General features: G+C 54.5%; 2 protein-coding genes across 6 annotated transcripts; both read left to right on the top strand.

Moving 5' to 3' along the window:
* The first annotated feature begins 849 nt into the window (after positions 1 to 849).
* On the top strand, positions 850 to 14,816 carry CCDC15 (coiled-coil domain containing 15). Of its 4 annotated transcripts, none has more exons than XM_027655723.1 (11): positions 850 to 899; positions 1,361 to 1,536; positions 3,180 to 3,329; positions 4,145 to 4,309; positions 5,005 to 5,115; positions 8,341 to 8,508; positions 9,596 to 9,715; positions 11,381 to 11,484; positions 13,391 to 13,561; positions 13,633 to 13,781; positions 14,472 to 14,816. In XM_027655723.1, the coding sequence occupies exons 2-11, from the start codon at positions 1,369 to 1,371 to the stop codon at positions 14,576 to 14,578; spliced, it is 1,413 nt and encodes a 470-aa protein (XP_027511524.1). In that variant the 5' UTR covers positions 850 to 899; positions 1,361 to 1,368; the 3' UTR covers positions 14,579 to 14,816. The 4 variants fall into 4 exon arrangements, with proteins under 4 accessions (XP_027511524.1, XP_027511523.1, XP_027511522.1 ...); XM_027655722.1 differs by having other exon boundaries at positions 872 to 903; XM_027655721.1 differs by having other exon boundaries at positions 899 to 984.
* A 1,434-nt stretch (positions 14,817 to 16,250) lies between these two features.
* On the top strand, positions 16,251 to 25,953 carry SLC37A2 (solute carrier family 37 member 2). Of its 2 annotated transcripts, XM_027655752.1 has the most exons (20): positions 16,251 to 16,325; positions 18,237 to 18,318; positions 18,427 to 18,514; positions 18,878 to 18,956; positions 19,161 to 19,296; positions 19,707 to 19,783; positions 19,877 to 20,043; positions 20,424 to 20,461; positions 20,689 to 20,868; positions 21,006 to 21,096; positions 21,175 to 21,237; positions 21,724 to 21,809; positions 22,631 to 22,679; positions 22,963 to 23,036; positions 23,712 to 23,790; positions 23,881 to 23,978; positions 24,305 to 24,369; positions 24,646 to 24,694; positions 25,216 to 25,248; positions 25,697 to 25,953. In XM_027655752.1, exons 1-18 carry the CDS (start codon positions 16,267 to 16,269, stop codon positions 24,686 to 24,688), a joined length of 1,554 nt encoding a protein of 517 aa, XP_027511553.1. In that variant the 5' UTR covers positions 16,251 to 16,266; the 3' UTR covers positions 24,689 to 24,694; positions 25,216 to 25,248; positions 25,697 to 25,953. The 2 variants fall into 2 exon arrangements, with proteins under 2 accessions (XP_027511553.1, XP_027511554.1); XM_027655753.1 differs by lacking the exons at positions 24,646 to 24,694; positions 25,216 to 25,248.
* Positions 25,954 to 27,941: the final 1,988 nt, after the last annotated feature.

The raw sequence follows: 27,941 nt of genomic DNA, 5'->3' as shown, positions 1-27,941 counted from the left end.
ATGAGATTTAGGGCTCTGGACATCCATTAAGTTGGGATTTTCTTTTAGAGGGGCATTTTTCGAAGCTGGACCCCTACCCCAAAGGAGCTCCCCCCCTTTTTTTCTTCTCTTCCCAGGCTCTAACACGAAGCTGCGGTCACATCCAGGCTTCGTTCCAGCTCCGATGCCAATTAGCACTGGTTTCCCGGGCATCACTGAATAGGGCAGCGGGATGTGGGGCAGGATGCCCGGAGCCACTTCCCACCCCCCCTCTGAGGTCTGCCAAGCTCATCACCCCCATGAGCCACCACCCGCCCCAGCCTGGAGGCTCCCTGGTCCCCAAAAGGGGTCGGGACCTGTCCCAGAGGGAGGGAGATGCTTTGAGGGAGACTTTTGTGGGGGACAGGTTATGGTGGGATGGTACAGGGAGGGTTTGGGGGGGACTTCTGGAGAGGACACTAGAGGGAGGTGCTACAGGGAGGGATTTGGGGGATGATACAGGAAGATGCTTTGAGGGACTTCTGGAGGGCATTAAGGGGAACCGACTCCTGAGGGAGATGCTTTGGGGGATATATAGATATATACATATAGGGAGATGCTTTGGGGAGTGTTGGGGGGGGCTGTGGGCAGATGTTCTAAGGGGGTACTTGTGGGAGTGGTTCGGGGGTGGTGTGAGGGACACCATACGGATATTTGGGGGGGCGACTTTCAGGGTGATTCCCTGTGCGGGGGTGTTCCAGGGATGCCCAGGAGGGTGTTTCGGGGATGCTCTGGGGAGGCATCCCCACCCAGGCCGCTCCCCCATTCCCTTTTCCAGCGGAGGCGGGACTCGAACCCGCGTCCCCGGGAACAGGACGGGGCGGGGCCGTGGGGGCGGAAGTGGCGCCGCGATTCAAAGCCCGGTGGAGGCGGAAGCGGCGGTTGGTGCGGCCTGGGGGGGGTCTGGGGGCTTGCGGGGTCCTGGGGGCGTTATGGGGGATTAAAGTGCGGAGTCCTACTGAGGAGGTTGGGAAGGAATAAGGGAGAGGGCGCCCGAGGCCATGGGGGGGTCGGGGGTACAGGGGGCGCGGGTTGGGATGGTGGGGGGTAAAGGGGGGACTGGGCCCTGGGGGTCCTGGGGAGACCGGAGCTGAAGGTGGGGTTGGGTAACTGGGGAGGGGGGGCAGTGGGGAGAGGGGGTGCGGCAATGAGGGGGGTGCACAGGGGGTGTAGGAGACACTCACAGGGCCTGCATGGGCAGGGAGCTGCAGGTGGGGTGCCGCGGGGCCGCAGGGCTGTGGGGGGCACTGGAGGTGCCCCGGGGCTCAGGGATGGGGCAGGGGGCAGGTTGGGGTGCCCGGGGGTTCCACCCTCACCTCCGCTTCCCCCTTCCCTTCCCCAGGTGCCGGGATGATGCCCCCCTCGAAGGAGCGGCCCCCGGGGGAGCCCCAGGGGAGACCCCCGGCGAGACCCCCGCGGCGGAGCGGGCGGGTGCTGGGCGAGAGGAACCAGAGCGCGGCCCCCGTGGGCGTGTGGGTGGAGAGTGCCCCGGGGCAGCCCGAGCCCAGCCCGGCCTTCGTGAGTGCACCCAAGGCACCATCTGCCGGGGCGTCTCCAACCCCGCAAATGTGCCAGTAAAACCCACAGAGCTAAAAATGAGCTTTTTCACAGCCTGAAGGCAGCCAGGGATGTGGCTTCTGAAAACAGTAATTTATTTTAGTGATTTTTAGTGGGGTCAGAAGCTGCCATGGTGCCTATCAAGTAGCCTGGCCTCCCCCTTGCACAAGCCCACAGCATCTCTCCGAGTCGATTCCCCTCCAATAAACTGTGGTTTTGGGGCAGAAACACATGAATTTTAAATATCAGTCAGGTGGGGAACCCAGCCAGTGCTGCTCTTCGCCTTCCCACTCATCCCTGAAGGATGTTGGTGAACTAAGATTTTATTCTGTGTTGCTGATTTAAAGAAAATATATATTGAGTGTTTCAGGGTCTGGAGCCAATCTCAGTGTACCCCATTAGAAACACTTAAGGAAATCTTTATGGATGCTTATCTCAGGGATTTCTGCTTTGAGGGTTATTCTAAGAGGACTAAAAGTGCATTAAATATCAGATGATGAGTTCAGTCCCCTGTAATTAATGTCTGAACGTTACAGAAGCTCCTGCCCTTTTGAGATGATTTATTTTTATATTGTAATTTAAATCCTGAAAGGTTGAGATAATATATGGAAATGAATCATCTCCATATTCCACAGAACTTCCATCTTGGTGCTGTGAAACTTCTGGGGGAGCTGAACTCTTCCTGAGAGCTTTGGGGAGCCAGGATGCTCCTGGGCCCACCCCCCGTGGGGCTTCCAGGGGTGGATGAAGCTGCCCAGGGTTATCTGAACATATTTAATACTTTTATTTGATAAGTATTAATGCCTCCTGCATCAGAGTTGCTGCTGAGGTGGGCAGTGGGTGAGCTGGTGCTGGGCTTTTCCCTGGAGCTCTGGCTTGGTTTCTTCCACAACAGTGCAGATTTCTCCCCATCTTGGAGCTTTGTTGGGCTGTGCTGACCCTGCTGTGCTGCTGGGAGTGTTCCAAGTTTATCTTCAGCCTCACCCCTTTCCTCCATCCCTGCAGTCCCTGGTTTCTCTTGCTGTGGTGGCAGCCAGGAGAGGGATGCCATTGGTCTTTAAGCCACGGTGGTGTTGCAGAGTTGCTTGGCAGGACTGCAAAGAATAAAAAATGGGGGGTTTTGGGGTTTTCAGGTCATTGCTGTTAATCTTTCACTTCAGATGATAAAAATATTCTGGAGCAGTGCTCTGGTCTGTGAACTGCTTCCCTGATGTGCTTCCAGCCTTGCAGAGTATTAACAAGATGAGGGGGCTGGCCTGTTCCTTTTGGATCCAGGCTTTGGATATTTGAGCATCCTTTCATGGGAGCAGGAGTTGGGAGCCGCTCCATGAGACTCCTTTTTCTTTCCTTCCAGTTGCGTTGCAGAGAGGCAAAGGCAGAGGTCTGCATGCTCTGCATCTGTCTAGTCAGACTCAATCCAGCCTATAATAATCCAGTAGACGTTGTCCAAGCTCTTATTCCACAGATTATGAAACAAAACATGAAATTTGCTCTGCGTGCTGCTTGTCTGCCTGGTCGCGGCAAGTGGGGGAAAAGGGGATGCAGGGATACAAGCTGCTCTGATGTAGCAAAAACCACGTGGAATCTGCTTCTATCTCTTGCAGGCCTCAGTATTCCAGGTGGAGGAGGAGCTGAAGGAGCAGCAGCGGCAGAAGGCAGCCAACCTGAGGAGATTCCAGGGCGAGGTGAGGCAGCGGGTGAACCGGCAGGTCAGGATGCGCCGGTGGCAGGAGCTGCAGAAGTCCCACGAAGCGGTAAGCAGGGCTCTGCCAGGAGCAACTCCTCCAAAACCCAGCGTAAACTGGGAAAAGTCCTAACGCTGGAGCTCAAGTCAAGGTGTTAACGAGAAAAAAAAAAGAGAAAATCTGAGGTCCCAGACCTTGTGGCAGCAAACGGTGTCCTGGCAGGCTGGGTCAGCGTGAGACCTTGGCTGGTGCTGAAGGTGCTTGAAGCATCCCCACGGAAAGGTCACTGACTCCCTCAGGCAGCAGCAGAACAGAATTCCCAGAGCCCTGTGCGGAATTGCCTGGAGTTAAAAAGCATCCAGGCCAGAGCTGGGAATGATGTGAACGTCTCCTGGCTGTGTTTGAAGCAAAACAGCTTTTCTGCTGTCTCTTTTCCAATCCCTTTTCCAAAGCAGCCAAATAGTTTTCAAGTAACACTTTCCTGCTGTCTCCAAATTCCCTTTTCCCCCATGGGCTTGTTTTGGATTATCCCATGAATATATTTAATCCTTTCTACTCTCAAACAAGTGCCGAGAGGACTTGCCAGAATCTGACTGTGGCACAGAAGGGAATGCAGTGAAATGTCACCGGCTTTGGCTGCCCCTGTGGTGTTTGGGCTGTTTCCATGGCTGAGTGGGGATGTCCTCATGTAACTCCACCAGCTCCAAGCGGGAAGCCCGCAAATGCCCTCAGCCCCCAAGAGCCTGATGGTTCTTTGTGCTCTCTCAGCATGGAAAGCCAAAACCTCCATCCCAAGAAATGCCACCTACGGGTGGTGAAATGTCACCAAGGTTGACGTCCTTCCAGGTGATGGTTGGAGATCCCACGTGGTTTTTCCCCGGCAGGCAGAGCGGGAGAGCTGCTTTGCCGTGCAGTACTGGACCTCCTGGAGGAAGGCGTGCCCGTTCCGGAGCCACCGCCCTCCCATCATCTGTGGTCCCGGGGCTGGCTCCAGCCCGGCCCGGTGGGAGGGGACACACGGCGAGCCATTCCAGCAGCAAGCTGCCGAGGTGAGCCCTGCCCCTCCTGCCTTCCCAGCCCTGCTTCAGCACCCTGGGTCCTCAGCGTTTGAGTTTGAGAACAGGCAATATTTCTTTTTTCTTTTACAGCACGTCCCTAGTATTTGGGTTTTAGTATTGAATGAAACATTAGCTCCCATTTTCACCCTGAATGTTGCTCCTCAGAGCGTCACAGGTGCCTCCTCCTCGGATGCCGTAGCTGAACTCGTCCGTCCGCTCACAGACACTGCCGTGTCCTGACGCAGAGGTGGCACTAGGTGGTGCCAGCTCATTGCAGCTTGTCTCCTGCAGACCAAAATCTGGGAAAACCTGCCTTGAGGACTGGTTTAGGCTTTTTTTTTTAATAGTGATGCTTCTGCTACATTTGTGGTTTAAAAAGCCTGTGTGCTCACCTAGGAGCTGGAGTTATTCTAGTTGAAGCACTGTGGTGTGGATTCCAGTCGAAGTACCTTAGGGTGGAAAATCACTGCTGGCCACCAAGCAGGAAAGTTTGGGATGTGGCACCTCAGCAGCATGTTTTAGGAGCAGATGAGTGCTGAGTTCAGCACCTTGGGGCAGCTCTGAAAGACCCCTCCAGGGTGATCGTGTGTTGGGTCGTGCCACCTTGACCGAGGTGGAACAGAGCAATTGGGAGATCTCTGTGCAGCTGAGCTTGTGCTGTGCTGTCTTTCCCTCCCCTCTGGCAGCTCAGCAGGGCCGTGAGGCAGGTGCGGTGCAGGCTGGCGTCCCGCAGGACTGTGGCCCCTGGTGCAGAGTCCCCTGAGCCCCCCGTGCTCCCCGGCAGCTGGAGGAAGGAGGTGAGCGAGGGCTGCCTGGGCTGGGGGGGGCAGAAATCACCTTGCAGACTGTTTGGCTCTGATTAAAAAGTCCAAAGCATAATTCAGGGATGAAATAAGCTGTGCTTTCCTGACCCACCTGATGGGTAGCTCTTGGATTTCGGTGGCCCGAGGGCTCTGTTTCTCTGCCCTTGCTGCCTTTCAGAGAAGGCAGCAGGATAAAGTGGGTGAAAAGGTCCCTGAGATAAACTCAGAGACAAGAATTCAAAAAAGGCTTTTAAAGGCTTGTGATCTGAGATTGTGATCTGGGTGTTTGGGAGGCATGTGACGACCAGCTCTCCCCTCAGGTGCCTTTATTTCTTTAACAAACCTCAACAACTCTTTGCCTTGCATCAATCCCTTGTTTTGTGTGGGTGGCAAAGATCTGGAGTGTTTCCCTCACCCGGGGCTGTCTTCTGCTGGAGAATTGTTGGCATGCAGCTGCTTTCCTTGAAGCAGTGCACAGGAGATCAGTCCCACATTTTGCTGTGCTGAATTTCATCTTGCTTTTGCCCTTCCAGTTCTCAAGAACAACTTTGTGTTGCAGCTATTATCCTGCTCTCTGTGCCAGGACCTTTCTCAAACTGACATACTTTGGAGAACACCAGCAGCAGCCCAGCCTGGTGTTTTCTCTTATTGCCTCCGTAGCCAATTTCCTGCCCATCCTGCAATTCTTCATTCCCATCTCTTTCTCAGGTTCACCAAAGGTGAAGTAGATCTTGGCTGATTATCTAGAAAATACCTTTTATGTAAGGGCTGGTCTGGCTCTTCCTCCTCTCTGTACTCTTGGATTTCTGAGGAAGTCAGTTCTGCAAACAAGACTCAGAGAAACACGGTAATTATGGGCTCAAAACCCTCCTTACCTGTTTCCAACACCAAACATCCCACCTGTTCGAGACCTCAGTGCATTCAGTGAGTTCAGGTGATTCATGACTTCACTATTAGTAGCATTAAAGCTTCACATAAATAACAGAGCCATTGCCCAGGGGAGCCAGAGGAGATCTGTGGGAGTCCTGGGCAAATCATCCACAGCCATGAGAAACACTGGGAGGGATTTGGGACCATCCTCCCATCCCAGCCTCACTGCAGCTACAGTTAATCTACATAAGGAAGTTTAACAGCTTCCCTGGCTAATTTATTCCAGGAGGAATATGTTGATTTATTGCACTGCTCTGTTTTATTACTCCAAGGTAGCTGAGGAGAAAAAAGCTCTAATATTATCTGGATCTGTCTCCCTGTATGAAGGTTTGGTGTGTTCCCACCTAGACAGGACAGCAGCGTGTTCCCTTCTCTTCAGGTGCAAAAGGCTGCCACGGACATAACCAGGGACTTAACCCCCTTGGTCTCTGCTTTTGTCCTCCCTGGATTTCCTTGTGCTGTGTATTCAAGCCCATTTCTTTGGTTTGGACCCAAGGGTTTCCCACCCAATACTTCTGCAACTGCAGGTGTGGTCAGTAGTTTAATCAAGGTGCTTCTTTCTTCTCTCATCCAGGCTGATAATGAAATCATGGAGCAGAGCCCACCTAGCTCTTACCCTATTTCTGTGCACTGAACTCCTGAGACCAAATCTGGGCTGTGTTTTTAATCAGTCCTGCACCTCCCATGTCAGACTTCCATCTAACAGGTTTTGCTTTACCCCAGTGTTGAATTAGGCCACGTCAAGAGCTCAGCTGAACCCCAGAGTCTTCTGCTCTTTGCCTGAGGCCTCTTCTTTCTATTGTAGGAGAAATTTAGCCCAGCCTGACCTGACTTGCTCTTGACAAATTTATGCTGATTGCTGCTTATCTTGTTTTCTTGGGGCTTACAGGCAGTTTGCAGGGTGATTTCCTCTTGTTTTTCCAAAAGTCACAGTTAAAGTCTTCAGGCTAAACCCTTCTATTTAGTGTTTCCTTTTCCCCTTCTTTAAATAGAGACACTCCTTGAGCCCTAATCCAAACTTCCACAGATTTCAAGGAGCTGTTCCCACCTTGGCTGCCATTCCTGGCAGTGGCCCAGGGCAGGTCCTGCCTCCTTAAAAACCTCAGCTTCTAGGAGTGACTTTCTTCCCAATAACAGTACCAGCATTTTTCTCTCTGCTTCTAGCTCAGAGCAAGCCTTTGGCTGAGATGTTTTTTCTCCTTCAGCCCTGTTTTCTGCATTTTTCTTCTCATTTTTCCATCTTCCCTCTAAAGTGTTGCATTCCCTGCGATCAGTAATCCATGTTCCTAAAATCATTGCTCTTTCTCTCCCAGAGAGATTTCTTTTCAGGTCAAAAGCATGCAAAGAGTTGATTCCCTACTTTCCCAAGCAGATACCGACCTGGAAATGACCTGTTTGTTGTTCCAGGTAATCTCCTTCACCAAACCTTTACCTTCAGGGTTTGGTGCACTGCTATAACTCCCAAGCATGGCAGCACACAAATTCTGTTCCCCAATGTCTCATTCCACAGAGTTGCTGGGTTTTTTTCTCACAGTTTCATGTCTTTCAACCGTGAGGGCTCCAGTGCAATCTTCCAAAGAAATAACCCTCTTTTCCCTTGTCCACACCAAAGCAGCTCTTCTGTGTCACATTTCTGTTATGATGGGGTTGATAGGGTAATTCCTGTGCCTATCAAATAATTCCACATTCAGACTGACTCCAGGCTATCCTCTGTCCTTCCTGTAAAGCAGCAGAGCCATCTCAAGGGATTCTTGGCATGACCTGCTCTCCTGCTGATCCATCCTCTCCCTCTGTCACTAGTCCTTCTCTTCCCTTCCCACCATGCTGAAGGAAAAAAAAAAACAAAGGGAAAAAAATGTATCCTGGCTCCAAGTCTTGCTTCTGGCATTTTGATTCCTTAGTTTGTAGGAAACAATCTGCTGCCTCTCAAAATATTGTGGATTGCCACTGGGGAGCCTGCCCACTTCCCATCTGAAGGAGTACACTGCTGTACTCCGGTGTCACTCCAGAAATCCCAGCTCCTTGCCACTGTGGAACAGTGCCTGGAGAGGTCTTTGCCTTGCTTTCCAGTCACCCCCCCAACACGTCTATCCCTAGTCACACATCACCCTGCTACATTCCTGTTTCCCAGCCCTGGTGCTGCCGAACACGTGGCGCTGCCAGATCTCATCCGACTGGCAGCACACGTGCCCTCGTGTCAAAGCTGCCCTGAGGGTGTTGGGTTTGCCCTTGGCGCCAAAGCAGCCAGATTTGAATTCCATGTTTACACCCATCTCCTCCCTTCTCCAGAAAGCAGAGCCTTGCCCGGCAGCCGCAGTGCCCACGGAGAGTGAGGGTGAGGAGCTGCTGCTGGAGGGACACCACGACCTGCCCGCTGAGCTGCAGGAGCAAGGCACAGCCCCGAGTCGCGCCGGGCAGGACGATGATGACTTCTACATCAGAATTGAATTCGAAAGAGTAAGACCCGTTCAGGGTTTGGTCTTAAGAGGTTCGGATCGTTGAGTTTATTTTGGAGCAGAGCAGTTCTCCCCCAGGCCTGCTTCACTCTTACACCTGCTGTCATCCAAGTGGGCTCGGGAGCAGCGTCGGAGCTCGGTGAAGTCGGCGCTGCTGTTTCTTGCTTTCACGGTGCAGCTGTGGCCTCAAAGGGGTTTGATTCCTGCCTGCCTCGTGATGCGGGCTGGCAGCCGCCCAGCCGAAATCTGAAACCCAGAGGCCGTGCAGCCGCATGGTGCTTGGAGCCCGGCAGCACCCGGGCCCGCTGCCCTGCTCGGGGTGGAGGATCAAATCGGCCAGAAACCTCTGAGAAAAAGGCGGGGGAGGAAGGAGGAAAGCTTTGTATCAGATGAAGGAGGTGGCTGTGTCAATCCCGGTGCCTCCTGTTGGCAGACACCGCCCTTGGTGGCAGACACCACCCTTGGAGGGGTCTGCTGGAGGAGCTGATGTTCTTATCGGTCCTCTTTTGTTTCCAGGCAGCTTTTGTTGAGCATCTGGGAGGGGTGGAAATGGTTTGGTCTGATTACCTGGGGCAGTTGGCAAAGGCTTTATGGTTGTGGCAGCCTGTGCCCAACCTTGGCTGGGGATTAGTCCAGCTTGGAGCAGAAGTACTGGCTGGGCAGAAAGTCAGTGGGGGGAGATGGTGGAGGATAGTGGGGTTTACACTGAGGTTTTGGGAGATGTTGGCTGTGGAATTCCCCTGATGCTCTGTTATTTGTATTATTGTTTTCACACTTCACGAAGTTCATAGTAGAAGTTTGGGGAAGGGAGATGTGAATCCATCTTTAAACCTCCTACAGGGGATACCTTTAGAGGTGTTTTGGCAAAGCTTTCGTGGTCAGACTCCTGCGTGGAGATGTGGCACATGCCTGCTGTCTGTAGCCAAACTGTACCTGAAATACAGCCCATCTCAGAGATGGGTCACCCTGTTGAGGGCTGTAAGGATCACACAGAGGACTTGCCTCCAGTGAAGAGCATTTTGCAGAGGTAAGATGAGAAACTTGACCGTGGTGATGCTGATGCTGCTCCCTTATGTTGTCTCTTCCAGGTCTGTGATGGGTCGGTGAAGGACTCAAGCCTGCCAGAGCCTCCCTGGAGGCCACCAGCTGATTACCACCCTTCCCTCCTGCACTGGGCTGGTGTTGATGAGGAGGAAACCAGGAAGCAGGTCTGTCCAGGGGGGCCAAGCCCTCCTGGTTTTGTCTAAAAGGGATGGGACTGTCAGGAATGCTGATGGCTCAGATAAGAAGCCTCAGAGCAGCCTTGATGTATGAAACCCCTGCTGGGTTTAGTTTGTCAGCTCAGCCTCATGGTGTCTCAGGTCTTGGGCAAAGCTACCAGGTGATTTTTTTAAGGTCTCTTGTGACTAAATGGAACTATTCTGTACTCCTTCTGTAAAATCTGGGATCTGAATCACACCCAAGGGTTGGAGGAGAAATGGGCTCCATTCATTCTACCTGGCAAAAACCAAGGGTTGCTTGCTGTAGTTGCAGGGAGAGAAGGAGCTGCCAAAAAAACAAAACAAAAACCAACAAAAAACCCCTCAAACAAGCCCAACTTTATATTGTTTGGTTACAAGGCTGGAATATAAAGGTTTCTCTGATTTTGGGATAGTCTCAAGCCCGGCCTGATGCCAAGTGGATGATTTCATGAGGAGGGCTTACAGCCTGTGTCCAGGACACTTTGGCTTGTGCTAATCTGGGTGATGCAGAAGGATGATGTTTGTCTTGGATGCCTAAAGTGAGTGACTTTTATTTTCCTGCTTCCTCCTGCCGTGAAGAGGAACACTTCCCTCTCCTCCTGTCACCTTTTTGCAGCTTACAGCGTAAAACTCTGAACAGTTTGTGTGTTTTTTGTTCCTTACAAGTATTTTCCAACCAGCTGATCCCAGATCTGGCTGTGGTTTCTCCACGGTGTGACAACAGCTGGGGCTCTTCAGGCTACTCCTTCCCCTCACCATTCCCTCTCCCCTTGCTTTTATCTCCTTGGCTCTGATCCACCCAAGATAACTGGTTTTGCAGCAGTCTCCTCTGCCTGGGTTTTTTCCATCCAGTTTTCTCCACTGGCAGCCTGGTAATCCCTCCTCCTCTTCCTTTATCTTCATCTGTGCTGGGCTCTTCAATGTGTGAGATGGACAAACTTGGCCCAAAAGCTTTGATGAAGAAAAATCTATGCCTTCAGCTGTTGCGAGTCATGGAGTTTAAACTAGCTCTGTACCTCCTCTGTGAGAGGGCTTTTGGTGGAGCTTTAGCCAGGAGGTTTCCCTGCCCTTTCTTCTTCGGTGGGATCAGTCAAACGCCAGACACTAAACCCTCAGTACCCCTATGGGAGTTGTTCCCTGCAGGGCTCCTGAATTTTCCCTAGCAGTGGTTTTGCCACCTCTGTGGTTCTCCTGTGTGTAGCAGATCCAGCTCGGTGTTGCACATTCATTTCTGTGGGGAGATACAGGGTTCCAGTGAGCCATAGGGGAGCACCAGTCCCCAGATGGATCCAAACTGAAGTGGGTTGAAGTGGGAACTGGCTCTTTTACCCTCAGGAAGGTGAGAGTTTAGGAATTTGTCAGGTGGAAGAGCTTCCATCCGTAGGAAGCTTCAGTGGAGGGATGCTGGAACAAAGCTCTCCGATGCTCCGAGATGACTTGATCCTTCTCTCCTGCATCAGTGCCATCTCTCCAGCTTCCCAGTCCCGGGTCATGTGCACTCGGAGATGTCCATTTGAGGGTCTCTTGGGGAAGGAGCGAGGTTCCATCCTCCAGAAATCAGGCTGAGCACTGATACAGCTCGATATTGATCCCAGGCATCCTTCCCAAACGTCCTTCTCTCCCTCTCCGCAGCGGCAGAGCGAGTTCCTGCGGTGCCGCCGCCTCTTCATGGCCATCGAGCGGGAGCGAGTGAAGGACCAGCAGCGGCAGCGAGAGAGGCAGCAGAGAGTTGCCCAGTGAGTCCATGTGGGTGCTGGGGTCACCTCCTCCATCAGGGCAGGGCCCTTTGGAAGGCCAGAAAGGTCTTGTGAACTTGTCTGGTGTGAACCAGGCACCGATCTGACCCCCGTGGTGGGATTCACTCCATTGACCCCCCAAGAGAGACCCTTAGGCCCTGTCAAGTCCTTCAGCACTTCTCTACCTGATTTCTGAGCCCTGGTGCAGCTTGTTTAGGAGTTGGGAGCCAAAACATGGGGCTGGGAGAGATGAAACTTCCCAAGCCGTGACCCTTGGGAACCCGAACCTGTGCTTAGAAACTTTAGGGTGAGGTCACGCTGTTGTGGTTAAACTGTGCCTATCTCTGGCACTTTTAGTCTCAGACCCTTTACCCTCACAGCTATAAAAACTTATACAGTGTAATAAAACGATTTCCACTCGTTTACACTCGGTATCTGTGTAAAAGTATCAGTTGTGGTGGGGATTTCTCAGGTTCTTGCTTGAAGTGGCTCTTTAAGGAGGAGCTCTACAAATTCACACTGAAACAGGAAAGATCCTCTAAATTTTGGCTTTTCCCTGGCTTACCCTCAAGTGAACCAACATAACTCTGACCATCCCAGCTCTTCTGTGGGCAGGCTTTGTGGGCAGGACAGGCACCTCAGGGCAGGATTTTCATGGCCATTTTTTCAAGGAAAAGCTGCCAATCTAAATCAGTGCTCCTCCCACCACATCCCTGATGTTCTAATGGCACTTGGGAGCTCTGGAGAGCTTGTCCTGCCCTGCGAGTGCTGGTGAGGCCCCAGGGATTCCCTTGTTAGTGTGATACCTTTTTTATTATTATTTTTTCCCCCAGAGTGTGTGCAGGGAAGAGCTGGGTTTGTAATTACGGTGTGTAAAGCCCCGAGTTGGCCTTTGCCTTGATTTCTGGGGCAGGTTTATGGTGCTGTACTTAAGGCTTTACATTTTATTTGAAAAGCATTTCAGTGAACTTCAACCAGAGAAGTTTGGTTTCAGCACTTTTCTTCTGAATGTAAAGATTTGACCCCCTACACAGAGTAAGATCTGAAATGTCTTGTCTGATGATACTGCCTGGCTTCTCCCCAGCCTTGATGTTGTGTTTTAATACCTCCTGGCAGCGAGACACATTGTTGCATTTGGGAATAAAATGGCAGATGCTTTGGTGTAAAGTCTTTGTGCTTTGCAATTGCTGCTTGTTAGGGAAATGTGTGTTGTGTTTGGTAGGAATTACACAACCCACGGCCCACTTAAGGGCTGGAGGGCTGTGTAGGTGCAAGGGAGATTGAGGAAATAGAGGGAAACTTGGTTAAAAGTGCATCTTAAAGGTGGGTGGGAGTAAAGGTGGGATCCTTGGAGTGTCTCTGCTGTACCCTGTTATGTTTCCCAGCCCTTGAAGCTGCTTACAGAAGGATCCAAGCTGCCTCATAACCAGAATAATGGGAAGTAGGGAAGCTGGCAAGCCAAGATGTTGGTCCTTTTTGGTGGGTATTAAAGAGCCTGGCTATTGTGCTTGGTTTAAGGACAGAAGAGCAACTCTGGGGAACTGCAGGTGACGTTTCCCAACAGGAGCACCTGTGGATGTGATGCAGGAGGGAGCTGGAAAGGGAAGTCTACAGTGGTGAGAAAAAGAGCAGGCAGGAAGAATTTAAGGGCAGGAGGGCGTTCACAGGCTGGTGTTGCCTTATGGGGGGACGAACGGAGGCTCAGAAAGCATTTTTGACCATTTCATGTTTAAAGCCAATATATTTATATTTATATGTAATGCTGTGATTAGTGCAGAGTTACTTTTGCCTGCAAAAGCAGCAGTATCACCCAGATCCCCGTGCCCTGACCTCACAGACAGGGACTGGCTGGGAATGAGGGGTTGGGATGGGGAAACTCCTTCCCTAATCATGTGTGTTCCTGCAGGATTAAGAGGCAGAAGGAGAATCAGCGCCGGGTGGAGGAGCAGAGGATGCGGGACTTGGCTGAGCAGCGAAAACCCTCCCTGGGAGAGGGAGCCTGGGAAGCCCTGGCCCAGCTTCAGCTGGAGGAGAGGAGAGTGAAGGACAGACAGCAGCGGGATAAGGAGCACGCGAGGTAGGGCCGGTGCCCGCTCCCCACGCAGAGCTGGGTGACCCTGGCAGGAGTGAATGTTTGGTCCCTCCCAGGTACGTGGAAGCTCTGAGAGCCCAAATGAGGGAGAAGATCAAAGCCTGTAACATCGACTTGCCCCCGCTGTGTTCCTGTGGGTCCGAGTTCTGGGATTCCCACCCGGATACCTGCGCCAACAACTGCGTCTTCTACAAAAACCACAAAGGTAGGAGCTCCTGCTTCCAGAGAGGAGGCATCTGGGCCTGGATCTCTGGTTTCACAGGGAGAAATCAAACCAGGATAGGTGTTTTCATGCTCCTGGGCCACTATGCAGAGATGCTCTTCCAAAAATACTCCAAAGAGGGCAAGTTGGACTCTGTCTCTCAGGAACATCCTGAACAAAGGGCCCTTAAGTGGCATCCTGAACAAAGCACAGACCCCTACAATGTGTTAAGTCATGCAGCTGTGACACAGCCACATGTGCATGGGGACACAGCCACGAGGAAAATGCCGCAAATCATCTTGTTAGGGACACAGAGCCACCTGCCTTAGATGCTGAATCTTCTACTGGGAGGATGCATGAAGGCATGGAAATGGTCTTTGTTAAGTGATTGAGTGCTCTGACCTGGAGCACAGCTTGGGAAAGTACCTGGCTGGGCAACTGGGAGTCATCTGGGAGAGAAAACAGAGAAATTGGGGCTTCATAAAATAATCTTTGGCTTGCATACTGCTCCGTACTCAGGAGCGTGCAGTGTGTGCAGGCAGGCGTGTGGAAAACTACAGGCATATAGATTTACCTTAAATCCCAGTTGTTCCCTCTCTGCTCTGTGGTGAAAGGCTGGAGCCAAGCCCAGTGTTGGGCCATAAGTGCAGCTTTCATCCCCTGACACGGTTTCCATGTCCCCTTCCTGCTCAGCCTACAGCCAGGCACTGCACTCCGTGATCTCCTCCTGTGCCCACACGGCCACGCAGCCGCTCCAAGGACTGGCCGCTCTCTGCGCTCGCTCGGGGAAGCGTCTGTGACTGGGGCAGCCCCGTGTCCCCCCACCCATATCCCCGTGACTGCTGTGAGCAGGGCTGGGCCCTGTCCTGCCTGTCTCTTGTGCCAGCTGCCAGGATGGTGTCACCTTTGCTCTCCTGCTTTGTGTGCCCAGTTTGGGCTGTGCCTCTCCCGGTCTGAACCGGGGATCACCCTGTGGCAGGTTTATGAGCAGGCACTTGAATTCAGGCATTCAGCTATGGAATAAACTATTTTCAAGGATTGTTTGTCTCTCTTGGAGTGTGAAAGGAGAAACGAGGTGCCAAGGGTCAGTATCTCTTAGGGGAGGGTTTCTTTCTTCTTCCCCCTCCCTCCTTTCCCTTTCCCTAGGGCTCCTGTCAACCCCTGCTACTTGGATCACCCTCTAGAGCCAGGTATTTATTGTTCCTTCCTTCTTTTCCATGCGAGGACCTCTCTTCCACTAACACCCACCCAGCATCACACCAGACCCACCCTCCCACAGCCTCTGTTTTGCTCCAGAAAGGAGCATTTTCCTAGTAAAAAAAACCCTGCAGTCCTTTGCAGGGGTGACTGGAGCAGTATGGGTTTTCCCAAAACTGCCTGTGGTGGGGTAACACATGTTCCTGGGCGGAGGTTGCTCCATACCCTGTCATTAATATTTACTCCTTGCTGGCTGCCCTCTCCAATATTAACTGCAGCAGGAAGGATGGGTGGCCGAGCGTGCCGGATCATTTCTCTTCCCTGTTCCCATCCCATGGGGCGTGAAGCAAACCCACGACCCCAGGCCGGAGGTAGCGTGGAGGTGCAGAGCCAGGGGATGCTCCTCAGTTCTCCCTGGAGAATCATTCACTGGGGGATCCGCGGCGGCTGATGCTGTTTATTAACTGCTGCTTGCGTCAGGGAAGGTGCTGCAACCCTAATTTGGGGTGTTGGAGTGGGTTTGGAAAGGGCAGGATCTGCCCCTGGAGGGGCCGGGGAAGCAAAAGGCTAAAGCTGCAAATGGGTTTTTTGTGACTGACTTCAGTTCTGGGCCAGCTGAGGACAAGTTCCTTGGCAGGTCCCCAAGGTCTTGCTCAGGTCCTGGGGACCCCTGTTCCCACCTCTCCGGAAGGATCCTCAAGGGGCATTGGGCTGATTTGTGGCTTAAAGGAATGATGGTTAAATAAAGCTGTTGCTGCTCCTCATCTTTGATCTGCCCCTTGCTTGGCTCTGTCCTGGCAGGATAAGTGGGATACTTTGGAAGCAGGAGTTTTTGTCCTGGTGTGAAACCCCAGGGCAGGGGAGAGCAGGACTCCCCAAATCCCTGGAAATAACCCCAAAGCATGTCTGGGATGGCTTAGCCGGCATGAGGGCAGCGAAGCCCGTTCGGGGGTGCTGGGAAAGGGAGTGGAAAAGTTAAACCCAGCTTTTTGCGCTGGAAATAGCATCTGGGGAAGCTCCCCGAGCCCTGGAAGGGGCACGAACCAGCGGCTGCTGGGTCCCTTCGGGGTTTCTCTCCCCTCCCGATGCCCAGCGCGGCTGTTTCCTCATTCCAGCCGCATCTGAAGTGGATTTTTGTTGCAAGGGAAGCAGGGACAGCCCGGTTCACCCCGCGGGGCCGGGGCTGTGCCGGGGCAGGGCCGGGGCGGGACCGGGGCCGGCGGGGCGGGAGCGGCGGCCCCGGGGGCGGTGAAAAGGAGCCGGGGGGGCCCGAGCGCCGCCGCCGCCCGCCATGAGGGCAGCGCTCGCCCCCGGGGTCCGCCTGCTCCGAGCCCTCCCGCGGGACAGCCGGTGAGTGCGATCGGGGAGCGGGATGCGGGGACGGCACCGGGAAAGGGACCAGCTCCGGACATAGGGAACGGCACTGGGATAGGGACCGGCACCGGGCTGGGGATCGGCACCGGGATAAGGATAAACCACGGACACAGGGAGCAGCCCCGGTATCGGGACTGTCACCAGGATCGCGACCGACACTGGGATAGGAACTGTCGTCGGGATGGGGATCGGCACCGGGATGGGGATCGGCACCAGGACGGGGACGGGCGCTGGAACGGGACTCACTCCCTTGTGGACCGGCACCAGAATGGAGACTGGCCCTGGACACAGGAACTGACACCAGGCTGGGGAGCAGAACCGGGATAGGGACCGGCCCTGGGTTGGGCGGATGAGGGAGTTTGCACTCCACTGGTGACTGGCAACCACTGGGAAGTGGAACTGGGATAGAGACAAGTCCTGGACAAAGGGACCAGCACTGGGTTGGGGACCGGCCCTGTACTGGGGGGTCACTTGCCTGGGGGCCGACAAGAAGACAGGGACCAGACCCGGACTGGCGGGTTGCTGCTTGAAGGGACCAGCACCAGGATGAGGATGAGCCCTGGGATGGGGACCTGCCCTGGATGGGGGAGTCACCCAGGGCCCGGCATCACCCCTCAGGCACCACTGTGAGGCAGAATCAGCCCACACCGGCTGCAGCCTGGGGTGGACATGGCCCAGGAGGGGTGTGAGGGGACTCTGAGATGCTCAGCAGTGCCCACCAGCCTCCAGCTGTCCCAGGCCCTCACCCTCAAAATTCAGTGGGATGTGGCCAACACACAACACAACCTTGCTGGCTGCCCTCCCTTTTGGAGAGGGGATGAGCCCACTGCCCATTTAATTTCAATTAGCATTTTGATTTTTTGGAAGCCCATTGCCAAACACTCCCCCTGTTTTTCCATCAGCTGGAATGTTCCCTGCCAGAACACATGGGGTAAAAAGAAAACAAACAACACCCAAGTGTCTGGCCCAGCCAGGCACTGCATGTGAAGTTTCTCCTCACTTTCCTCACCGTGGCCTCTCTGCTCTCCTCAGATCATTTGGGTGGTTTATTCATTTTTTGGGGTGGGAAGCAGCAGCTTTCCAGCTGCAGTGCAGCCTTAGAGCCAGCAGCCCAGCGCAGGGAGCTGCCCTGGGTTTGCAGGGTGCTGGTTATTGCTGCAGCTCCCGGGAGAAGTGAAACTGTGACAAGGAGCAGGATGGACCAAAACCGCAAAAAAGGGCTTTTTTATAAACTTGGAGCAACCCCGTGACATGTCTGGGTGCTGCAGCTGCCCCTGACCACTTGCATTCTCTGTGCTGCCATAAAACCCTTCCTGAAGGCTGGATAGTCGCCTTGGAGATACTCATCCTGCTCCAGAGAGTGCTGGATCATATTTGGGCTTCTCCAGGCTTTATCCATCAGCTCTGCTGGGAGCAGCATCCCCATCCCTGAGCCCAGACCCCCTTTTCCCCCATTTCCCTGCATTTAATCCAAGCAAAAATTATGAAGTGTCTGTTTGGTGGAGGAAGGGAAGCTAGTATTGCTTAGGGCATCCTGCCCCCTGGCTTTTTTTTTCCAGCTTGTCTTTAATTAACCCTGGCAGTGATGATGAATCAGCCCAGTTTCCACCCGTGACACCAGGAAGGCACTTGCTCACCCTGTGGCTCACCAGGATGGCTGCTCGAGGAGGGGGAAGCACTGCTTGGTGCTCCCCATAAAACTCAGCTGACCTTTTCAAGCTGCATCCTAGGCTATTTTGGGGGGGCTGGTCACCTCTCGACTGGCTTGGCTGAGGGGGTTCAGGTCACCAATCTGGCAAAAGAGTCCCACTGGGTGCTGAGGCCCCCAACCTCTGTCCCCATCCCTGTCCCACCAACCCTGAGCTCTCCGCTCGCTCCCTCCTGCAGCTATCGGGGACTGACGCTGGTGCTGACCTTCCTCTGCTACACCAGCTACCACCTCTCCCGAAAACCCATCAGCATCGTCAAGGTGAGCATCAGCCCCACCCCAGCTGTGGGGACAGAGGACCTGGAGAGGGGACGTGGGGCTGTGGGGTGCTGGCAGCACCCCAGTTTCACCTCCTCTCTGTCCCTGCAGAGCCAGCTGCACCCCAACTGCTCAGCCTTCGGCCCACACCCTCGCAATGTCTCCAACAGCAGCACGTGGTGCAGCTGGGCACCCTTTGGTAAGGCTGAGCCACCCCAGGCACCCCGAAACCTACGCTCCTGGCAGCTGAGCTGGGCTCCCCCCATGCCCTAGAGCCGGGTCGTGGCCAGGGTTTGGCAGGGGGCCTGCTGCTCATAAGGCAGCCGGAGGTAATTAAGCAGCGAGCTCTGCCCCATGCCCCCAGGCCAAAGGGCAGCAGTGCCTGGTGGAATCTGGGACAAGACAGGACCAGCTCCCTACACTGATGGCACCTGGCCATGCTCCCAGAAACTCCCATGGGGACAAGACTTTTGGGGACAGGGGACAAGACCACGCCAGCAGCCATGGGGAGGGGACACAAGATGGGGGCCAGGCTGTGGTGTCCCTAATATTTGTTTTCCAGATGGGGACGACTACAAGGAGCTTTTTGGGGCCCTGGATAACGCCTTCCTGGTGGCCTACGCCATCGGGATGTTTATCAGGTACCCAAGGCCTTTGCACCCCTTTCCCTCCACACACCAGTTTGCACCAGTGTGCCAGGAAACTGTTTTCCTTCGGGATGCAGTTATGCTAATGGGAAAGCAGCCGGAGATCCTCTCAGGATTTGGGCTTGGGCTCGGTGTGATAACGCCCGTTGGTGGCATCACCCATGACAGCTCCTGTTGTGCTCTTCCCTCTCTCTGCAGTGGCATTTTTGGGGAGCGCCTCCCCCTGCGCTACTACCTGTCAGGGGGGATGGTGCTGAGTGGGCTCTTCACCTCACTCTTCGGCCTCGGCTACTTCTGGGACGTCCATGTCCTCTGGTACTTCATCGTTGTGCAGGTGTGTCATGCCGGAGGATGCCCGGGCTTTACCACTATGGCCTCATCCCAGTTTTTCAGTGACCTTCAGGGATCGGGGTGGCCCAGTTTCTGAGTGGGGAAACGCCGAGTGTTTCCACTCCCCGCAAAACCCGGCTGTGGTGTGGGCGTCGAAACCGCCGGGTGTGCCCGGCTCCAGGCAGTGCGGGCAGCCGGTTTGGCAACACCAGCCGCTCCCAGATTAGCCATGGGAATGATGGGAATGGCTCCAGGATTGCCCCAGCAGGGGAAAAACCCAGACCAAGTGTTTTCTCAACAGCTTTGGGATGGGAGTGGCTATTTCTGAGCCCGGTTGCCCACGAAGCAGTGCGGGGGCTGCGCTCCGTGGCTGGAGTTGGTGCTTCCTGGGTGATGCTCCCCATCTCTTGCCAGGTCTGCAATGGGCTGGTGCAGACGACCGGCTGGCCTGCCGTCGTGGCGTGCGTTGGGAACTGGTTTGGGAAGGGAAAGTGAGTTTTTTCCAACGTATCCCACCCCCGTCCTGGTCCCTGTTGGCCCCAGCAGCCACCCCAGTGACGCTGACCCCACTGTGTCCCCGCCAGGAGAGGTTTGATCATGGGCATCTGGAACTCTCACACCTCCGTCGGCAACATCTTAGGGTCGCTCATTGCCGGTGTCTGGGTCTCCTCTGCCTGGGGCTTGTCCTTCATCGTGCCCGGCATCATCATCGCCACCGTGGGCATCATCTGCTTCTTCTTCCTCGTGGAGTGTGAGTGGTGTGATCCGGGGCACAGCACACAACCGGTGTGACACACGCATGGTTTTCCACCTTGCCCACCCCCAAGCATTTCTGGCAATCCCAAATACTTGCATCCAGCTTGTGGCAAGCAGGAATGGGGACCTGACCGCCACAGGGATGCTCAGCATCCTTTGGGCTCATCCAGACAGGCTCTTCCCCCGTGCCAGTTGCTCCCCTGAGCCTGTCTTTCTAGGAAATATTTAGGAAGTCCTTCAGGATTTTAATGGGGTAGAGGGTACCCAGAGATGCAGCCAAGACCTAGGGGTTCCCAGTCCCTGTGAGATGCTGGAGGAAGAGCAGGTGGAGTGGGGCTGGTCCAGGCTCTCACGGGATATCCCTTCTCCCTGCAGATCCCGAGGATGTTGACTGCAGTCCACCATTGCATCATGTGAGTCACACTGATTCCCAATGGGCTTGTCCTGGGCTGGGTGTCACTCAGGGTCCAGTAAAACAACCAGGGCATCAGGTTGTAACGGCAGGAGTTAGAGCAGTGTTCAGTTGTCATGGGGGATGGTCAGTGTGAACATCTTCTGGGTCACACCCTGGCAGCGAATCCAACTTTTCAGCCCCTTCCAGCCAGGAGAGCCACATCTCCTGCTCATGGCTTGCTTTTAGATGGCCTCTGATGAGGATCCTGGAGGAGTGACCACCAGTGAGAAGGATCCTGAAGCAGTGACCCCCAACGAGGGCCCGCTCAGCCTCTCAGGCCAGAGCAGTGTGGATCGCTCCAACAGCCCCAAGGAGCCAGCTGAGGAGCCCGAAGCCATCAGTTTCCTCGGAGCGCTCCGGATACCCGTGAGTGGTGGGATGGAGGAAAGAGCAAAGCCAGGGCAGCTCAGAGTGTCCACAGGGTGGAAAACTGGGGAAAACCCCACCGTTTAGAGGAGTTTGAGAGAAGAAGGCTCCTCTGATATCCCGTCCTCTCCTCCCAGGGTGTGGTGGAGTTCTCCCTGTGTCTGCTCTTTGCTAAGCTGGTGAGCTACACCTTCCTGTACTGGCTGCCCCTCTACATCGTCAACGTTGGTGAGTTTTGGGGACAGCAAGGCAGGAGAGAGCCTGGCAAGGGAGCATCTCCTCACCCCTCTCCTCTCTCTCTTGCAGCTCATTTCGGCGCCAAGGAAGCTGGGGACCTGTCGACCCTCTTTGATGTTGGGGGTATTTTAGGTTCGTCACGTACCCGACCGGAGGGGGTGGATCAGGAATGATTTAGGGACAATCCTGGCCTTGACCAGACTTGGCTGGTGCCCTTCACAGGCAACACCATTCCTTTCCCCAGTGAGATTTATTCAGCATTCATAGCGCTCAGCAGGCAGCAAACACCCCTCAATTTTATTTTGCCATCCAGGTGACCATCGCAGCCCCTTTCCTCGGGTCTCACTTGCTCAGACACTCCTTTTCCTTAGATAAATAAAACACTTTGCAAGTGTGGAGGAGACTGGAGCTGCACTGAGGTGCTGAGAAACCATCTGCAGGGAGAAAGCAGCAGGGATAAATCAAAGCTCTTCACTCTGATATTATTATATTCAACCTTGAGGGCATACTGGTCAGAAGATGGGCGATGAAAGAGCATCCCGTTGGATTTCGGGCTAAGCCAGGGTGAAGTTTTGCCTTTGGGGTGGTGTGACTGACACCTCTGACTCCTTCCTGCAGGGGGGATCTTTGCCGGCCTCGTCTCTGACTACACCGGCGGCAGAGCCACCACGTGCTGCGTGATGCTGGTCGTCGCCGCTCCCATGGTGAGCTGTCACATGGGGGCAAAACCCCATCATGAGGGTTTCCTCTCCTCCGGCTCCTTTGAGTCACGGCTGCCTTTCCTCTTCCCGAGCGCCCGGGATGAGCTGGTCACGCGCTCGGCTGACGTGAGAGCTGGGACTGATCCACGAGCCCAGATGTTCCCAGGGAGGACGTCCAGCTCTAGGGACTGGGAGAGGGTTGCAGAGACCTCGACAACTAAAAAAAGCCCTTTAGGGTTTTTTTTTTTTCCTCCATCCTGCCGTAGCCCTGCTCAAAAAGCCTTGTCTCTTTGATTTCCATCCCAAAAGCCCCCATGCCGACGGCCTCATGCTCCGCTGGAGCTTGGCCCGGATGTCCTTCCCGAGCACCTGCACAGAGCTCATTTGGCTTCGCTGCCACAAAAACACGGCTAATTAGCTGTAATCCAAGCCCGGCTGGCTGTGGGATGGGAGCCTCTCCTGGCCGAAGGAGCTGGCGCACGCTGGGAAGCAGACAGGCCGCGTCACGTCCGCGGCCCCGATAGCACCGTCGGGGCAAATTAGCGTCTGGCTGCAGCCGGCGGGAGGCGACGGAGCCTCGCCGGCCATAAATCGTGGCAGCACCTCGGTTTGCCAGCTGCCAGGTATTTCATCTGGCAGGCAGCCGGCGGGATGTGGAGGTCAGGGGGCACCCCCGCCCCCCCCCGTCACGGCCAGCACTTGGTACCGGCAATAATTCAGGTCCCCACATTCTCCGTCCCGTCCCCTGGGTGCTGCTGCAAGGAAAGAGCTTGGGAAAACAGCTGGAATAGCTGTAACTTGTTCACCTGGTGTCTCTTTTCCAGCTGTTCCTGTATAACCACATCGGCCAGAATGGCATTGGCACATCAATAGGTAAGGAGCTCCATGGCACAGCCGGCTCCCGTCACCGAAGGGACGATGGGAGACACTGTGGATTTACCTGCCTTTATTCCTCCTCGAGCTGGGCTCCCAGGCTGGGATTTGGGGGACGGCGGGGTTGGATGAGTGTTCACTGACTGCTGGATGGAATCTCCTTGGGAAAATGGAGATGGATACATGGGACAGTGATGCCCACACATGGGCCAGGGATGATGGATCCAACATCCTGCTGCTCCCTGCACCTAAAGGTTTAATCTCTTCCTGGGTCCCTCTGCAGCGATGCTGGTCATCTGCGGCGCTCTGGTTAACGGGCCCTACGCGCTCATCACGACAGCGGTGTCGGCAGATCTGGTAAGAGCTGCACCTCAGACCCTGCCACGCTGCCCTTTGCACACCCAAAGGCTGCTCCCTCCTTCCAGAGGGATGTTTTGCTGGGATTTTTGTATTTTAGCTTTGTTTTCCAATGCCTTCCAAGGCCTACCCAGAGAGGTGGTGGATTCACCATCCCTAGAGGTTTTTAAAAAGAGATTGGACGTGGCCCTTAGTGCCATGATATAGTAATTGGAGTTGGATCAGGGGTTGGACTTGATGATCTTGGAGGTCTTTTCCAACCCAATCTATTCTATGATTCTATGATTCTATGATTCTTCAAAGCCCAGAGGAGAAGGGCAGGGCTGTCACACCTGCTGCTGTGCTCTGCACCCTGCCTTAAATGCAGCTTTTTTTTCCTACTACTTTTTCACCTTGGCTGCATGACTGTGTTTCAGCCATCGCTGCATCTGCCTCTGAGCACAAGCAGAGTGGAAAAATTTGCTGGGAAATCACCTGGCAATTCCTCTCCACTGCTGGCAGTCCAGGTTTTGCCATGATTTGGCTCCAGGCAGCATCTGAGTTTGGTCTTCCATCCGTGGCTGGGTCCAACACATGGAAATTGCTGCTTGGGATGTTGGCCTCACTCTGGGACTTGCCAGCTGTGGACCCCGAAGCTTCTTTTGCTCCTTGTGTTTCATTCCTCCATCCTTGCAGGGAACCCATGAGTCTCTCAAAGGAAACGCCAAAGCCCTTTCGACTGTCACGGCCATCATTGATGGCACAGGATCCATCGGTGTGTACTGGGGGGTGCCAGTGCTGGGGGTCCCTGTCCCCTCTCAGGTGTGAACAGGGCATCTCCTAATGTGGCTCTGTGCCCCCGCAGGTGCCGCGCTGGGGCCGCTGCTCGCAGGGCTCATCTCTCCCACGGGCTGGAACAACGTCTTCTACATGTTGATAGCGGCCGACGTCCTGGCCTGCCTGGTAGGTCCCTCCTCAGCAGGATGCTTTGGCTACCCTGGAGATTCACAGGCTCCCTTTTAGCTGCCCACTCACTGATGGAGGGTGGGGATGGTCCTCAGGAGACAGTCGGGTGCAGGGCAAACTGCAAAGGCCTGTATCCACTCCAAACCTCTGCCTCCATTCACCTGGCTTTTCCCAACAACCTCCTCCTCGCACGGATTTAATCCATGTGACCTTTGCTAGGGAGAGCTGTAGAACTGATCTCCTGGTGATGGAAACACTCAGGCCAAGGCTGGTGGCTGCAGAGCCACCCTCCTCCCAGCCATCCTCCACCTTCCCTCTTGCAGCTCCTTGCTCGCGTGGTGGTCAAAGAGGTCCGTGGCTGGTGTGGCTACATGGCGAGGAAGAGAGGGTACGTACGTCCCACCCCAGGGTGGCCTCCAGTCCCACGATGCCAAAGCACGGTGTCGTTGCCGCTCCAGAAGGATGTTTGTTACCCCTTGCTGTCGCTGCTGCATCTCCACGTGGGCATCGTGTCGGGCTTCACGAGGCCGTCTGCCCCGTGTCTCGCTCCCGTGGCCACAGAGACATTTCCACCTCGAGCCAGGGCAGCACCTGGGGGATTTTAACCATCAGCACCCCACAAAACTCTCAGGGTGCTAAACACACTGTCCTTGTGTCTTTGTAGCTCTAGTGTGCAGCTAACAGAGTCAGTGATGGATGGGAATTAGCTCGGTGTAAGTATCTCCGTTTGAGCCCTGAGGATTAAACGCAAACACAAGCCTGATTCCTCCTGATTCTGAGTTTCACTTGGAAGGCTCAGCCTAGAAACAGCCACTTCCCTGATCATTTAAGGGCTGAGATCAAGATTTGGGAATCAAAGGGTCAAATCACCATGGCCGGGGAGGAGAGTGCAGGGTGGGCAGCACATCTTTGTCTCCAGCTGACTTACTGGATGTTGTCACAGATGCCTGATTGATTGGCATTGATGAACTCACTTGAAACAGCTGAATTTATAGGCTTTACCCACCTGTGCTACTGAGCTTGATTCCACACGGTTTGGGCTTGCTAATCACCGTAGCCAAATCACTGCAGCCAGGGTATAAATAATCTCCAAATCAGCACTGGCTTGGCATCGATTGCCACTGACATCCCCCTGTGACACCAAGAGGGAAGGGGCTGCAGCCAGTCCTGGCATTGGGGGTGCCAGACCCTGGCCCCCTGTGAACATTTGGTCCATTATGTCTTGTGTTTGCAGGTGAAGGACCAATAGTCTGGGCCTTGTGCTGTGGTAAGTGCGGCCCAAATCTCCTTCTCCGGCCGCTGGTGAAGGGCTGTCGAACTCCTCTCTCCTGTGCCAGGGCTGGTTTGGATGAGGGCTTTCCTAGAGGGGTTGGCAGCACAAATTCCAGCTGGTTTGTGCTGGGGGAAGCAGCTGGCTCAGTTTGTGGAAATACTGCAACATCCTGAGAGCTTTGGGGAGCGCCTTGTCTGTGGAGCAGCTTGCAGAGAGGAGGCACAAACACTGTGGTCTTTTTGGGGACATTTCAGCTCTGGCCAGAGACGAAATGGTGGCTGGATCTCCCCCTTGCGCCTGCTTCTCCTCCTTGTGGTGCAGATGGGGCCAGGCTTTCCCTGCAGAGCCGTTTTCCCTTCCCATCTCTCCGGCAGAACTGCGGTGCCCATCACACATCCCAACACGTGCCACCGCGCTCAGCCGCTCGCTTCTCTCCCCGCAGGTTTAAGGAGTTCTGACGTGCCCCCTGTGAGCTGCCCCACGCCCAGAGGGAGGAGAGAGGCTGGGGCACACCGGGAGCTCAGGTGTCCCGGCAGAGCCGAGGCACAGCCTCAGGCACAGCCCCGCGGGCTCCCACCACTGAGGGCTGGCTTCCGATGGAGGCAGCGGCGAGGAGCAGCCCAAGGGCCCCGGCCAGCTGGTTTTCTGGGTCGGTTCTTCACCGTCAGCCGTTTTATTAATAAAAACATTCAAAAACTCCGTGCCATGTCCTGGAGGGGCTCAGCCAGGTCTTCATGCACTTGCGGATGATGATCACACCCCTCTTCTTACTTTTCTCCACATGTGGCCCCTTGTTTGTGAGCCTGCCCTGCTCTTGTTTGTGAGCCTGCCCTGCTCTTGTTTGTGAGCCTGCCCCATCCCAACACTTGGGATTTCAGGACCTGGATCAGGATGGTGATGCCAAATCACTTTAAGCACTGCCTCACCAGCGAAGCGCTGATTATTCTACATAGACAACATACCTGGGCTGAGCCCAAATTAAGCTGAGTTTATTCCTCAGCTCATCTCACTGAAAAAAAAACAAACCCAAACCCAGTCTTTTTCCCAATTATTATGATTCCTAGGTCATGCTATTTAGCCTCAAAAGAAGAACATGAGTCAACCCCCACGCCACAGCAAACACCCACTCGCACGCTGTGGCCACTCTCAATCCAGTGTGGGCAGCTGATGATCTTCATTAGACACCTCCTAATTAGGAGGGGCCCCAGGAGGTTAAGCTGGCGCCACTGGCTGCCGGCTCTGCGGGCTCCCCGGGCTCCCCGGGCAGGGATGGGGCTCAGAGACCCCACAGTGTCACCTGACTAAGGCCAGGGCCAGCTGTGCAGCCAGCTGTGCACTCCTGGGGGGCCCAAATTTTGATGTGTGAGAAGCTGGGGTGCACGGGGTGCTGGGATGCCATGGGTTGTGTTTCCAGCCTGCTCACTGTCCGGGGATCGTGCCCAGGCAAGCTCCAGTGGTGCCTGGTGTAAACCTGAACTCCAACTGACTTCACCTTCTTGGATCTTAACCCGAGGAGAAAACATCTGGGCCTGATGTGATTTTATTAAGTGCTGATTTCATCAGCGGAGAGGAAAAAAAAGGCAGAAAAATAAAAGGAGGAGACTTGCCGGGCAGTTGGATCAGCTCCCTGTAAACCCCTGAGGGTGATGGAGCAGCACAGGGGGACAGGCAACTTGGAGAGTGGCAGCTGCAGGTTTGAGGTGGCCTTTGGTCCCCTCACACTGGCCAGAGATGCTCAGTGGGGCTTGGAAACTCATTGGTTGCCTGGGAGAAAAAGCAGAAAAAATGATGGAGCAGGCAGAGAAAAGCAAAACCACCAATTGCCCTTTTTTTCCCAGGAAAATACCAACCACCCCTAGGGCAAACCCTAATGGAGCCATGGGGAGAGGTGTCACAACTGTGTCTGTCCTCAGCAGAGCCAAAAGGCTGACACTGCAGCGTCCCCAGGCCACGTGGCTCGTGGCACATGTGGCCTCTGAGGGGCCCAAGGACCCGGCAGTGATGCCACTGGGCTGAGAACGGCTCTTTCAGTGCACGTGTGACAGAGTTTTCATGTTGCTTAATTACCACCCTCTGTGCTGCAGAGCTGGAGCACTCAAAGCACATTTTCAAGCAAAAAATCCCACAAGCCCTGACACACACAGGGGCTTATTGCAACGACAAGTTGGTTTGGGGAATTTTTTTTCCCCCCTTTCTTCCCCTTTTTGTTTGCTCCCTCCCCCCACCCCCTCCTGCCTGTTCTTTCAGCTGACCATAGTTTTTCCAGGACAAATTTAGGTCTGGGCCATGTCCCACTCATGCTTGGAAAGTCTGAGCAGCCTTGGCTGTGCTGCTGGGAGTGAGGGGAGAGGGCACATGGCCCATGGCAGTCTTAAACTTAAAATAAAGAGAGTCAAATGCCAAAGAAAATCTGAGATTTGGGATAGAGGGGTGGGCAGGAAGGCGAGGGGGAGATCCCCTGGGTTTGCCTCAGCCAAAGAACTGTTTAAATGGAGCTGAGCTCTTCTGGGAGAAGCCTGGAAGGCTCACCTCTCTTTCCTGCTCCGACAGAGAAGGGGCCGCTGCTTTTCCCTGTGCCATGAGCCCCTTCGGCACCGCGCTGCGGTGAGGGGTTGTGCCAGCACCGACACCGGTCCCCCGCTGTCCTGTGACGGGACAAATCCCACCTGAAAAAGGCTCTTTTTCAG

Source organism: Corapipo altera, unplaced genomic scaffold, assembly GCF_003945725.1.
Source record: "Corapipo altera isolate COAL_440 unplaced genomic scaffold, ASM394572v1 71, whole genome shotgun sequence".
NCBI lineage: Eukaryota > Metazoa > Chordata > Aves > Passeriformes > Pipridae > Corapipo > Corapipo altera.
The sequence above is the reverse complement of the archived record's forward strand: the minus strand, read 5'-3'. Positions and strand labels throughout refer to the sequence as shown.

What these genes read in the sequence shown, in the direction of transcription:
- CCDC15 (XM_027655723.1), top strand. Translation starts at nt 1,369, where the DNA reads ATGATGCCCCCCTCGAAGGAGCGGCCCCCGGGGGAGCCCCAGGGGAGA. An exon ending in AGGCAGCAGAGAGTTGCCCA is followed by an intron (nt 11,485 to 13,390) that starts GTGAGTCCATGT and finishes GTGTTCCTGCAG; the next exon opens with GATTAAGAGGCAGAAGGAGA. An exon ending in CGGGATAAGGAGCACGCGAG is followed by an intron (nt 13,562 to 13,632) that starts GTAGGGCCGGTG and finishes GGTCCCTCCCAG; the next exon opens with GTACGTGGAAGCTCTGAGAG.
- SLC37A2 (XM_027655752.1), top strand. Translation starts at nt 16,267, where the DNA reads ATGAGGGCAGCGCTCGCCCCCGGGGTCCGCCTGCTCCGAGCCCTCCCG. An exon ending in TCGGAGCGCTCCGGATACCC is followed by an intron (nt 20,869 to 21,005) that starts GTGAGTGGTGGG and finishes CTCTCCTCCCAG; the next exon opens with GGTGTGGTGGAGTTCTCCCT. An exon ending in TGGTCGTCGCCGCTCCCATG is followed by an intron (nt 21,810 to 22,630) that starts GTGAGCTGTCAC and finishes TCTCTTTTCCAG; the next exon opens with CTGTTCCTGTATAACCACAT.